This window comes from Taudactylus pleione, unplaced genomic scaffold (genome assembly GCF_031769625.1).
Source record: "Taudactylus pleione unplaced genomic scaffold, aTauple2 ptg000296l, whole genome shotgun sequence".
Taxonomy (NCBI): domain Eukaryota; kingdom Metazoa; phylum Chordata; class Amphibia; order Anura; family Myobatrachidae; genus Taudactylus; species Taudactylus pleione.
This window is the reverse complement of record NW_028284698.1, coordinates 7,126,920-7,141,602: the sequence shown is the minus strand read 5'-3', so window position 1 is coordinate 7,141,602 and position 14,683 is coordinate 7,126,920. Positions and strand designations below refer to the sequence as shown.

At 40.4% G+C, this 14,683-nt stretch overlaps 1 protein-coding gene across 5 annotated transcripts in view; it reads left to right on the top strand.

Annotated features, from left to right (window-relative positions):
* The first annotated feature begins 1,892 nt into the window (after positions 1–1,892).
* Positions 1,893–14,683, top strand: part of SEPTIN6 (septin 6) — a 92,678-nt gene continuing 79,887 nt past the window's right edge. For 3 of the 5 annotated variants that reach the window (XM_088482825.1, XM_088482828.1, XM_088482829.1), the window contains exon 1: positions 1,956–2,079. In XM_088482825.1, coding sequence (XP_088338951.1) covers positions 2,050–2,079 — 30 coding nt within the window. In that variant the 5' untranslated portion in view covers positions 1,956–2,049. Of the gene's footprint in view, positions 2,080–14,683 lie in introns of all 5 variants that reach the window. The other 2 variants (XM_088482824.1, XM_088482826.1) reach the window with 2 other exon arrangements.

The following is a 14,683-nucleotide window of genomic DNA, read 5'->3' as shown; positions in this document are numbered from 1 at the left end:
GTGACATAAGATCAGATCAGCCATGCCACAGCTAAAGGTGCAATGACAATATAGTTTTTGTGTGCTGTTTAGATTGTACGGACGTTATATGGGCCTGACTCAGAGATGTATGCTTTCCCACAGCTGCTGCGTCTTTGTACGCTGTGGCTGTGCTAAAATATGGAAAAGCCTTGGGAGGCGTCTTTAGTAAACAGACATCCACTGCAGGCTTCGGTGGCTCAGGTGAAAAAGGGGCTGGAATTGAATAGCCCCAGGTGTTAAAGCCCAAGGCTACCACCCTTTTTCATCCCCGTTAAATTAACAGGGCTAATTGAATTCGGCTCATAGTCACTTTAGGGCCTGTTTATTAATGATCGCATTTGCAATATTAGCACCCACGATCGCATTGCAGGATGCGATCATACCGCCTGGATGTAACAAAAAGCACACGCTGGGACAGAGGAGCCTGTCCCTTAGATGTGCCAGGAGTGAAGTGACGCGTCAGTTGTCTATATAGTCTTGTGCCAGGTCTCCAGCGCATTCGCAGTCTACTGACCATGTATGCACTGCGGGCATTGCCAGGGAAGGGTTCCTATGAAACCTATGGGGGTTGCGGCTGCCGGCAGGAAAGGAGGGATTGCAGCAGGTATCTGAAATATCTGCTGCCAGGGGCATTACTAAGTATTAAAAGTCTCCATAGCAAAAGTTTGTATGGGTCCCTATGTCATACTTGGCAACTCTCCCTTTGTCAGGGAGACTCCCTGGTATAGTAGCAATCTCCCTGAAGAGTCTAGCAATCTCCCTGTCTCTATGAAGAGTCTAGAAATCTCCCTGATTGCACCTTACCCCCATTATGTAGCTGGTATATTAAAAAAAATCAGAGATATACACATTCAAATGGGATCATTAGTATAATTTCCCTGCATTGGTTATTATAAGGCACAGTGATCCCTATGGCTACATGCATATTCTGAAAAGTATCAGTGTGTTTTCATCAACAAATAGATTTTACTAACTGCTTTGGGTCTCGTTTAAATTTGGATGTAAATTGATTTTATGACACACCTCTCAGATGTAGCAGTACACGTCCACTTTACCTCCGCACTCATACTGTAGGTGCTGCTTTCACAATCTCCCTGAAATGCTTTTTCAAAAGTAGGCAAGTATGACCTATGTACCACCCAATGGTGAAAAATATATAACACATGTAACTTTGTAAAAAAAAATGGGCCCCCCATAGCAGCTGCACACCTTGTACCTATGGTAGTTACGCCCATGTCTGCTGTTGTCCCTCTGTCATACATTCGGGGCATACTAATTATTTGCAGTTACCCTCTGAAAACAGGTGTTTTTGGGGAGTAAGCAGCAAATATATTTTGAATACCAGGCCCCTCTGTAGGGAGTAGGGACAGGTAACCTGCCTTTAAGCACTCAATCTATAGCCTTGTAGTTTAAATGGTTTCTGTGACTTCTGAAATTCTTATATTCTACAGTACAGATGAATTTGTTTTCTACATAGCCTTCCCATAATCTATATGCATAATGCTAGTAATATGAATATAAAGCATGCTTTTGGGGAATACTATACAAAACACTATACAAAATATGCAACCCTGATATACCACATCACTAGCAGGTAATGGGTTAATGATAAAATGTCTGAATCTGCTAAAAAGTCATGTTACTTCTCAGAAGAAGCTAGTAGTAGTGTTACTGGTGTATTGTGTCTGCCCATCATTTCTCTGCACCACACTGTTCCATCCAGTCTCACACACAAGTCAAATCTTAATGAAAAGAAGAAGGATCCACTGACTGCAGAGGGGTCGGGTTTACACACCTCTATTTTTCAACCTCCTAAGCACAATCACAATGCAATAAACCTATGTTTAATTGATCAAAAGAATCGCTTAGTATTCTGTGAATGCTATAACACTAGTATCGGTTACTCCTAAAACAAAGTAAGATAGCTTTGTGCACTATGCACACCCCCCTCTCAGCACTTGGTATCGCTCAGATTGTAACAGTTTCTCTGTAAGGTTTCCTGTTCAGTTTCTTTGAGGGACTGAGAGCATGGCCGCCACCGAGATAGCTCGGCAGATGGTGAGTAGAGCTGGTGCAGTGTTGGGTGAGAGCTGAATGTGAGCACACACTGGGGATCCTGATCACGGAGTGATGTTCGTGCATGGACCATGGTGTCATCGTGTCAGCAGTAGCATGCAGCATCCTCTGCTCATCTAGCCTGCGGTGTGCTGCTGCTGCTGATTGTGGGGAGCAGCAGCTTCCCCCCATTGTACGCACAATGTGTTACACCCGATCTGCAGCTAAATGCAGGGCGTTGGCAATGTATGGGGGGTGCATGGCACTGTGGGAAGATGAGAGAGAAAAAAATTTTTTTTTAACTATTTGCATAACAGGTGCAAGGAAATGCTGCTGATCTGCTGCTCCCTGCTCTGGTCGAGGCCAATGTCTTCCTTTTATTTTCTAAATGACTGACTACTTATTCTAGCTACTATGTTACATGAATGGATTGTGTGTTCCTTTTGGTGGGTCCACTGATGTGTATTAAATCAATAGTTAGTCTGTATGGCTTGTGTTTGTCTTCCTTGTTTCATAGCTTTCCTCTCATCTATGCTGTATTTCTTTTGTGTGTTATAAGGACCAATGCAAATCAGTGGGTAACAGGCAATAATTTGATAAATGAGCAGCCCAGACAATAGATAGGCACAGTGATGGGGTTGGTGTACCCCTCAAGGCTGGGCTTGCTGCTCAGATGAGTGTTAGATCTGGTCTTGTCATATTTGTGTTATGTGTGGAAGTACAGCTGACTAGAGTTTAGCATGTAATGCTGTTGATTTTACCTCTCTTGAAAGGCTCTTATATTTGAAATAACACATATGTAGTAGTAACTAGCTCAACATATTCTTTTTACCTGATGGTCAGATGTAGTATATATCAATATAGTCTTTACAAATATTGGGTATAAACCTCGTATTTTGTTTTGACCAAGAAATCTGGTAATGGTCTTGGCAATGGCATGTCGCCAAAACTACAACCAAGCCGACAGCTGAACTGTGAAAGGGAACCTCTGTGCTTCTAGTGTAGTTCACTTTGACACTTGGAGTTGTGATAATAGATTAATGGTGCGTACACACGGTACGATATAAATTAAAATTATCATTCAGATCATACATTTTTTTTGTGCCTTCCAACCCTGAAACGACCAGCGATGCGCGGGCACATATGGACGATAACAATATCATCCATCGGCCGTGCATGCAGGCCAACCTGGTTGATATCGTCCAGGTTACATAGGGACCCGCGATCATAGATTGCGGGTCGCTGGCCCGTCGGTGGTGGTGTGCTGGATGAATGATCTCGATCATCCAGCACACTGGGAAGGTGCAGGGAGATCAATCAGCGATATTGTTATCGCTGACTGATCGTACCGTGTACGCACCATAAATCTAATTGTTGTCGTGTATAAATTGCATAGATGTTGTGTTTCCCATCCTAGTCATGCTGCAACACTTTACACTGTCTGAGATCACAGGGTGCCCTCTGGAAGATATACATTTCTTTTTGATTCTGCATGTTAATTGCCATATTGCTAAAAGAGTGACCATGAAGTTTATGGTAACAATGTTTTTGTTTTGTTAGAAACTTCAAAACAAAATTTAAATCTGTGTCATAGTAATTACAACATCCCATACTATGTTAATGTCAATAATCTTTGTAAACGATAGCCAAATCAGTAACTATAATGCCATTTTAACTTAGTCATTCAGAGTTAATAAAAATGCATTTGAATGGATGCGTCGGACTAGACTACAAACGTTATAAGTCATGGAAGAATGAGTTTTACAAGACTGTGGTAAGTAATCATTAATAACATTAAATAGGTCCCATGCAACCAATGTGAAATATCACTTTTTCATAGATAGACTTTAATTGTGACTATTCTGTGTTGACTGCTAGTCTGAGGCTGCGACCTTGGTGTCCTTTTCAATTAGTTCAGGCAGGAGGACCTGGCAGTAAATAAATAGTAGTGTTGCCTTTGGGGGTGGAATATGGATTGTGCACAGTATTAGAGCTGACATTATGTCGAGCTGCCCAGTGGTATAGTGTATTCTATCTGCATGAAATCATATACAGCCATCCACAATGTGGGATTGTTATAGATTATAGCAGCCAACAATGTTTAACGTGTATACTGTAAATTAGGTAATAAATGCAAAAAGGGGTACTCTTGTTATTTATGCAGGTGCCAACTTCACCCAGCAGCGGGATGCTTGTTCCCTGTACTACATTGCCACAACATTCCAGGCCAAGGAAGAAGTGTGCTTCTCCAGCCATGGAGGAGCAGGGAGTACAATGCCATGTCAGTGCCAGTCAGCTATGGTTGAAGTAGGTAATAGTCACAGTCCTGCCAGGACTGGGTACTCGCAAGCCTCTTAATGACAGCTGTGGAGAATAGTCTACTTGTCCAGTTCTCTGGGCTTTGTGCAGTGCTGGCGGGGGATTGCATTGCCAAAAGTACCAAAACACCAAAATAAAGGCACGTACTTGTGGCCAGTATGGCATGTGTGCATGGTGGCATTTAGTCTACTAATAATTGCAATAGTTCAAGATGGACTCATCACAATTTTTCCTAAGAAAGACGCTCTATTTACGCCTGACTGATGGCAGTTGAAAACGTAGTCCTTGACCTCATTCCATAACATCCCATAATTCTCAACTGGGTTCAGATCTAATGTTTGGAGCCAGTGGGTGAATATCATTGTTGTCGTCCTGAAAAACACCTCTCCTGTCAGGATAGAAATATTGCAATGGTCACTAGACATTAGAATTGATTCTGCACCCAAACCATGCCAGGATAATACACCCAACAACACACTATTTACTTCGGGTGTGGTATACGAGATAGACAGTAATTACATGACTGTCTAACGTGGTGTAGACATTGTCTAATAGGGTGCATACACACCCACTGGTCGCATGCGTTATCGTGTGATTGGCTGTGCTGCACAGACAATCACATGATGTTGCATGCGGCGCCATACATATTAATGACGGACGGCACAAGTAATCGTTCCGTCGTTCATTAAATTGTGCAGTGTGTACCCGCAATCATGCTAGGTCCAGGGTGAAGGCAAATCGCACTGAACATCGGCACGTTTGCCGGTCGTTTAGGTGTGTACCCACCCTTAGACAGGCAAAAGTCAGACACACTAAAGTTCAACATGTAAGAAGGTCGACCGGGTCAAAAGATCGACCTGAAAATGGTCGACACATTTTTTTCAATGTGTGGGTTTTTTTTTTGTTTTTTTTTTTAGCCCTAATCTTCACCCTAATCCTCCCCTTGGTCCCTAACCCTCCCTCCTAGTGCCTAACAGTCTGGGTAAGTGCCTAACCCTAAAAAAATATATATAAAAAAGTGTCTTTCATTTTCATGACGAGCTTTTGGCACTCTCGGCCTTTTGTACATGTTGAACTTTAGTGTGTCTGACTTTTGTCCCTGTCTAACTATTGACTGTCTTACATCTGATGTCTATCTAGACCTTGTCTATCTAATTGCTGTCTCTCTATAGTCCGGAACCCATGGACTTCACTGTTCATTCTCAAACAGCCCTCTGATCCCACACCAATACTGCCCACACCAATACTGCCCACACCAATACTGCCCACACCAATACTGCCCACACTAATACTGCCCACACCAATACTGCTGTTACCAGATTATGAAGCCCACTAAGTACATATTATCCTTGCTAACTTGCTGGGCCATATGCAATATGTAGCACTTCCCCTCGTGTAACAAACTCCTGTTTACCCAAAGCATAATGTGTTCCCAATTGTAAAGCTCATCAGAATATGCTGACGCTATATAAATTAATGTTAATAAATAATAAATAACTGTTTGGAACAAGCACTTAGGTATGTTTAATTCCTTAGGTCAAACTACACAGTCACTCATCTGATTGTCAAGAACATAGTGAAGGATGAGTCCTCTGATTATATTGCCTTCCTACATCCGTAGTCCATTGCCTGGTCTTACAAGCGTGCATTGATGATTGATTTATACATTGGAACACAACTATGATGGCTTGTAATCTCATTATCGGGCACAGTGCACATTATCCTAAAACAATGAGAGTCCAGTTGAGTTTAGTTTTGTTTTTGGATTTTATAATAGTTTGAAATGGTTAAATTTGACCACAACTTTTCTCTATATTTGTTTCTAAATATTTAGAAGTATCTTTGCATTAGATTACATTTCTCCAGTGACAGCAGTCAGTCTTATTTTATTTAGTTGCTCTAATGCTGGTACTGGACAGAAGCATTTGTGATGCGACCTCACGTATTAGGTAGTGTACTTTAAATTATTAATCATTAAGGGGCTCTTTGGCCATATAAAAGCATTGGGGCTCAGGCTGAGATCTATGCAGGTCACATATCTCAAAGTGACTTCTAACATGAATAGTAATTTACAATCCATTATGTTATATGTATTATAACACACAAGGTTTCCTAATGACACTGACGTGATGACCAGTGACTTGCAGTGAGGTCAATGACAGGAGAGGCACACATGGAGATGGGTCTGAGTGCTGGGAGCCTGTCTCATCCCCTACTCACTGTAACTCTCCCTCACTACACTAAGCTTCAGTGTCCATTGATTCTCCTACCTACATCACTGTCTTTTCTTGCTGCTGCTGACTGAGGTCTGATCTCTAAACACTGCAGGGCACACATGACACATGCAAGGTCTCCATCAGTGCTCAAGTCATGCCTCTATTAGCTCTCTTTCTGTTCAGCTTACTGCCCGTGGTGTGATCCTGCCCCCAGCTCTGCAAGCAGTGTCTGACTATACAGAAGCGAGGCTGAGCTGTTGTTGCCTCATCTCTCGTCTCCCTGCAGTCCCCAGGGAGCTCCACAAAGCTGGTGAGTGTTAACTATAAAAATTATTACAATAAACAAAGAAGGTGTTTACAAGTTATAAATATCTCCTTTGTACTATTCTAATAATTTTTATATCAAGTCTCAGGAGTATGACAGAGGAGGCTCTGCCTACCCTAACTGCACGTCCCTGGTGATGACCCCAATACTCATTGTTTATAGACTCCTATAAATCTCTGTATACATATAGGTATCATTGGCAAACCTAGTGACCATAGCAGTGGTTTCACTGTTTTCAGATCATGTAGCCTGTGTAAGTTGAAAAATGTTGTGTAAATTCCAAGCAAGTAGTGTCTACAGCAAGGGTGGGCAAAATCAGTGCCGGTTCCAGGATGAGCCGCGCCCTGTGCTGGATCTGTATAATGCACCCTTTAGTCACGCATAGTTATAATCACCATAGGCCACGGCCCCTAAGTGACGTTATTTGGAAGCATGCCCGCATGGCACACCTCCCGTGTAATGTCAGGCTGGGGGCGCCCCAGCCCTCTCCCGGCACTGAATGGATGGCGTGCACAGCATCTATTCAGCTACTCCGGGGTCTGGCACAGCTGCGGCGGTCGGGGTGCCCAACCTCCCGACCAGACCACCCTCAGGACACTTCGGCCCACAGGTGGGACAGTGCTGTCCCGCAGAAATCGGAAGTTGGGAGGGGTGTGCCCTTGTTCAACCGCACTGGTCGAACACCCCAAGAGCCGGCCCTGGGCAACATACGGCCTGTGGGCCGTATGTGGTCCGCCAGGCAATTAGGTTCAGCTCACTGAGGAGTGTAAGTCATGGACTGCACTGACTCACTGAGGTGGCAGAAATATAGTTTCTCTGTGAGTAATGCTAAAACTTTTGGAGTGACGGAAGTAGTCCAGTCGCGTGTTCGTTTGGAAATAATGCACAGTCATGTGATTTAGACACACACACAGTGTTTGATGATGGGCTGTTATTGTACTTTTCATCCTTGTTATAAAATAAGCAATAATTGTCTGCATAATAGTTTCTGTACTGCCCTCAACTATTTCCCAAAAGTGGCTAAGTGGCCCACGAGCTGAAATAATTGGCCACCCCTGGTCTACATCAATAATTTTACTCTACGGTGAGATGGTTCAAACATGGACAAGGACATAAGACCCCTTGTTGTGATCTCAAACTCATTGCTACAACCTAGCACCATGGCTTTGACTAGGCCCAGAATGTCCATTTTATAATCTAATTTAGTTTTTATAGTTCTCCAAACTAAATGCAAGCACTGTTACAAATGCAACATAAATGGGAAGCTCACTACGCCAGGACCTCTGGATCCACTCTGTTGTCCTGCGTAATGCTTGTGACCGAAATCATTCAGACCCCCATGTTATGATCTGTATTCGAATCACATAAATCCAATCAAGCCACTCCCTCTATGCCATTTGCCCCCTCCCCTCCCTCAGTGACTGCTGTATTAGAACAGTGTGATTTAAGGTCAATGGGAGATGTCTTCACTGGGAACCTCTTGAAGTTGTAGTGTGCATTGAGAGGGACTGATCATTGAAAGGGTTAGGGTCAGGCTGCGGGATTGAAGGGTTAGGGTGGGGGAGGGTTAGGGTAATGGTTATAATACTTACAAAAATCTGCCGGGTTTCGGACTATCGGGATACCGCTGTCAGATCTTGTACTCAACCCATATAGACTATTCTATTTTTCATTTATTGAGTCTTAAGGTGCCTACACACTAGGCGATATTTTACACGATTCGCCCGATTTCGGAGCATCGGAATGACAAATCGTGTAAAATATGTCTAAATCATGTGTGCCCACTCACGATCATGATTCAGAAGCGCGTACCCGCTTGTCGTACATAGCATCTTCAGATCTTGCCTGCTGCAGGTAAGATCTGCCAATCTCGGACACGATGTGGTGCAATAGATAGATTTTGTGCACAATAGATCTTAAGTCAGATTGTACACTTTTTAGCACCATATCGTGTCCAGGACTGCCGGGGAGCGTTCAAGGTAAATCGGACTCGATATCGCATCATGAGCACATTGCCAAGTGTGTAGGCACCTAACCTGCATATAGCATTTTAAGTCAAGCACTCTACAAAAAATAGCAACTTTTAAGGAAGCCATCGTAATAATCTGACACAATCTGCATGGTGAGTGGAGCGACTAGCCTCCCATCAGAGGTCATAGAGGCTAAGATAGTAGAACAATTTAAACATGCATGGGATAGACATAAGGATATCCTTCAGAAGTAAGGATCAATAAGGGTTGAGGTAACAGTATGTTTAAAAATGGGGCAGAGTAGATGGGCCAAGTGGTTCTTATCTGTCGTCAAATTCTCTGTTTCTAAAAAATGTTTTAATGGTTTTTTAATTGGCCTATTTACTCTTATCAAATTTCTTTCTTTGGTGCATACGCAATATGCTGAAATCCGCAAAATCTGTCTGCATTTCCACTTGCCGCCTAGACTGTGATGGTACATTGTGCGCCGCAAATATCTATCTCTTTTTGCTAACTCTATTTTTGAACTTCTTTGTAAAATTGTTGCCATTGACTCAAACAATGATAAAATAAAATATTACTGGCTTTGTGCCTAAGTCTCCCAGAAGTGGCCTTGGGTAATGATTCTGTACAAATAGGGGTTTATATACAGTTTATTGTCACGTATATTTATTCATAACTTTTTGTTCTGTGGTATTTTAAACCCATTTTGCCTGTTATGTTGAAACTAAGTAAAAAATTCAATAATGAATGCGCAATAACAATAAGGTGCAGCTGAGGTGCAAAAGAAAGTACACACCCAAATGGTACTTAAATAAAGACAAAACAGAAAGTGAAAAACTATTGCATCTCTATAGCGCTCCCTATAGGACAAATTCACATGAAAAAAACACCCTGTGAATGTAACACACAAAATGGGATATAATCACCTAAATAGACATATGAGAGTCCTCAATGGTGGAACTACTATGGTAACTTGTCACTCCTTTGGACCTGGATCCATCGATCCAATATACATGTACAGGAGAGAAAGAAATATAATAGTGTAATAGTCCTTAAAATGTTGAAAGGTTTAATAGTGGTTGCACTTACAAACATAGAAGAAATAAAAGCATGTCATTGTATCTCCCAAGGCATGTAGCAGGTCCGTGAGTCTTGAAAGCCAGATGGTAATCAGATTAGGTCTCCGGATACCCAGTCTGGATAGGCAAAAAGACAACCACGATCCTCCAATTCCTTGGGACAGCAGAAAAAAACGATCTCCAGGAGGGCTGCTTAACGCGTTTCCGACCTAAATGGTCCTTCATCAGAAGCATAGCCCTTGGATGTGAAACAAACCTAATATATACCTACACTAATACAATACACCTGCTAACTAAAACAGCCGCTAGTCGGTAAGTCCCGCTCTCTGCGCATGCGCACAGCTGATGCTGGTCACGTGAACTGTCACGTTCCACCTGCGTCACGCTGCCGCTGCGTTCCAAAGGTCCGGAAATCCATCCATAACGTGGAAGTTCATTTCCCCCCACGTGTTATCAAACATCACGTTGCCGCTGCGTTCCAAACATCACGTGGTCGCTGGACCTTTGGAACGCAGCGGCAGCGTGACGCCGGTGGAACGTGACAGTTCACGTGACCAGCATCAGCTGTGCGCATGCGCAGAGAGCGGGACTTACCGACTAGCGGCTGTTTTAGTTAGCAGGTGTATTGTATTAGTGTAGGTATATATTAGGTTTGTTTCACATCCAAGGGCTATGCTTCTGATGAAGGACCATTTAGGTCGGAAACGCGTTAAGCAGCCCTCCTGGAGATCGTTTTTTTCTGCTGTCCCAAGGAATTGGAGGATCGTGGTTGTCTTTTTGCCTATCCAGACTGGGTATCCGGAGACCTAATCTGATTACCATCTGGCTTTCAAGACTCACGGACCTGCTACATGCCTTGGGAGATACAATGACATGCTTTTATTTCTTCTATGTTTGTAAGTGCAACCACTATTAAACCTTTCAACATTTTAAGGACTATTACACTATTATATTTCTTTCTCTCCTGTACATGTATATTGGATCGATGGATCCAGGTCCAAAGGAGTGACAAGTTACCATAGTAGTTCCACCATTGAGGACTCTCATATGTCTATTTAGATGATTATATCCCATTTTGTGTGTTACATTCACAGGGTGTTTTTTTCATGTGAATTTGTCCTATAGGGAGCGCTATAGAGATGCAATAGTTTTTCACTTTCTGTTTTGTCTTTATTTAAGTACTATTTGGGTGTGTACTTTCTTTTGCACCTCACCTGCACCTTATTGTTATTGCGCATTCATTATTGAATTTTTTACTTTGTTTATTGTGACACCCAGCTATTTTGTTTGCTGCAAACATGTTCACATTTAGGGAAACTAGAAAAGAAATGATTCCTTCTACCTTTTCAATTAATAGAGAAGATCCTAGTATTTGTGATGAAGATTTAGGATCTATTTTTAAGAAACTAGAACCTATTATGATCAAAGAAAATAAAATATGGTGGGAGGTGGTGGCTTTAGAACAATATCAAGCAGCTCAGCTTGTCCCTAAGGGGCTTAAAATTGTTAAAGCACCCTCCTTTGATTCAGCGGATGAGACTTTTAAAGAAGAATGGGAGTCCATTCTAGATGTTTGTTCACTATCTCTGATTGCTCTAATATTAAGAGATAGAAGAAAAACTCTAACAGCCCTAAATGAAGAAATTAACACATTACAAACTCTTGCACATCCATTTAGAAAGCTAGAGGATTTTAAAGAATATGAGGAGGTACTGTTATCCAAAATAGGTAAAAGTACAAAAGATTTAAGTGAAAAAAAGCACAAGAAATTTTTGAGGGATATTAATTTATCTAGAAATCATAAGGATAGTAGTATTCTTGTGCCTACAGAAATTAAGACTACAGTTCAAAATATACCAACAAGGAAATCGATTCATATTGGAGACAATGTTAATAGAACTCCATTCTGGAGAAGAAAAAGAAATGTTGAGAGATTGCATATAAATAAAGACATAAGTTTTTCTCCAACATATACTAATCCAGGGCGAAAATGGAAAAGTTATAATCCACATCTGAATAGAAAGGAAATAAGGAAGTACCCTCTAAGGGATAAAAGGCCTCTAGACCAATTATGTGTACTTCCATTATCTAACAAATTTTCCTCTTTTAGATGATATGGATATAGAGGACCCCACTACATCCTGTCAGTCTTTTTTAGACTGGGGACCCAGGATTCCAAAAAGACAGAGATATTAACTGAGAATATCACTAATAAAAGAAATCATAGGGGTAAACGAGGGGGAAAGAGTAAACCTAATAGAAAGAGAAAAAATAATAAAAAAGGAAACAGTTGGGAATTGACAGATTAAATGAAGGAGTTCAAAATGATGGAAACATTTTTAACCTTACTGATCGTGTCCTAACTAAACATGAGGAAGTAATCCTAAAAAAGGGACTAAAATTTGCCCCCTCTAATTTACATAACTCTTTTGAAATATTTTTAGATGTTCAAAAATACATACGTAAATTGACTATTAAACGATTTTTTCTCAGTAGAGAAAATGAAAAAGAGGTCACTACGAGTGATGAATCTATTAATAGATCTAAATTTAAGCCTCCCTCAACATTTTATCCAGTTTCCTGTAAAGGAAGCTGTATTGATGGTTTTAATAAAGTGGTATGTGATGAAATTGATAAAATGATATGTAATGATAACAAGAGAAGGAAATTAAATCTGAGTAAGAATGAGTTTCAAGCTGTTAGATCCTTGAAGGAGGACAAGAATGTGATTATAAAACCAGCGGATAAGGGTGGTGGGGTTGTAATTTTGAAAAAAGAAAAATATATGGAAGAAATATACAGACAATTAAATGAAGGTATTACATATAGAAAACTTAGATCAGATCCTACGAATAAGATTAATAAACAGTTGTTAGATCTGACAACAAAAGCATTGGAGAAGGGTGCTATAACACAAGATGAATTTAATTTTCTAAATATCAAGAACCCTTCTATTCCGACTATTTATATACTGCCAAAGGTTCATAAGAACCCTGTAGATCCCCCAGGACGCCCGATAATTTCGGGTTGTAACAGTCTTACTAGTAATTTATCTGCACTAGTAGATTTTTATCTTCAACCACTGGTTCAGACCACAAAAGCATATCTTAAAGATACTAGTGATGTACTCAATAAGATTTCGGAATACATTTGGCAAAAAGGAGATTTCCTTTGTAGTGCCGATGTTAGTACGCTGTATACAATTATTGAGAAAGATAAAGGAATGGCAGCAGTCTCTTATTTTTTAGATTCCAGTAACTATAATGAGGTTTTAATAACTTTTATTTTAGAAAGTATTGATTTTATACTATCAAATAATTATTTTTATTTTGATGGTATTTTTTATTTACAAATGGTTGGTACAGCGATGGGCACCAGGTTCGCCCCAAGTTACGCAAATATGTTTATGGCCTATTGGGAAGATTTGACAATATGGCCTAATGGGACTATGGTGGCGAACCTTGTGTCCTGGAAACGGTTTATTGACGACGTCTTTTTTTATTTGGCGAGGAGAGGAAGAGGCCCTTTTAAATTTTTGTAATGTTTTAAATACTAATTCCTTTTCTATCAATTTGACATTTTCTTGTAGTCATGAGGAGATCTCGTTTTTAGATTTATCTATTTATATTAAAGATGATCATGTGAACACAATGACATTTAGAAAACCGACAGATTCTAATGCTTTTATTGATAGGTCTAGTCAACATCACTCCAATTGGCTTGATAATATTCCTTTTGGTCAGTATGCACGCATTAAAAGAAATTGTACTGAAAAGGAGGTCTGCGAACGTCAAATGGAAGACCTATCACAGCGTTTTTTATCAAAGGGATATTCAAATGGAGTGATAAAGAAAGCTCAAGAAAAAATAAATTTAATAGATAGACAGGACCTCCTTAAACCCAAAGGGGGAAAACCTAGTAGGGATGTTAAGTTCCAATGGGCATTTATTAGTCGTTATAATGTGGCTTTTAAAGAGATAGAAAAGATTTTTAATAATCACTGGAATCTTCTTAAACAGGATACAATTATTGGTGACATATTACCAACAAAACCAGTTTTTATTTACAGAAAAGCACCTGCACTCAGAGATAAACTTGTCAAAAGTAGCATTGATGAGGACAAAATGAATAGTGTGAGAACTAAAGGGTTTCACCGTTGTGGAAGTTGCTTAATGTGTAGGAGTGTAAAATCAGAAAATCGTAAAATTATAGAATTAAAAACAAAGAAAGGTACTTTCCCCATTAGGGATTTCATCACATGCCACTCGAAAAATGTTATTTATGTACTGGAGTGTGCATGTGGTCTCCTGTATGTGGGGAAAACAAGTAGGTGTTTAAAAACAAGACTGGCTGAACACGTGTATAATATACGTAAAGGCCTAGAAACACACTCAGTCTCTGCCCATTTTAAAAAATTCCATGATTCCAAGGAATGTGGTTTAATAAATTTTGTTGGTATTCAACAAATTTTACCTAGGTGGAGAACGAGAGATATAGAGAGGCGTTTGTCTCAAAGTGAAATGAAGTGGATCCATAAATTAGGTACCCTTACACCTAAGGGCCTAAATGGAGACTTTGAGATAAAATGTTTTCTGGGTTAATGTTTTTATTTTATTTTTTCTGTACTTTATGCACACTAGACACTTTCCTGCATGATAAGCACTTTCATATAATTATATGGATTTTATTTTCTAA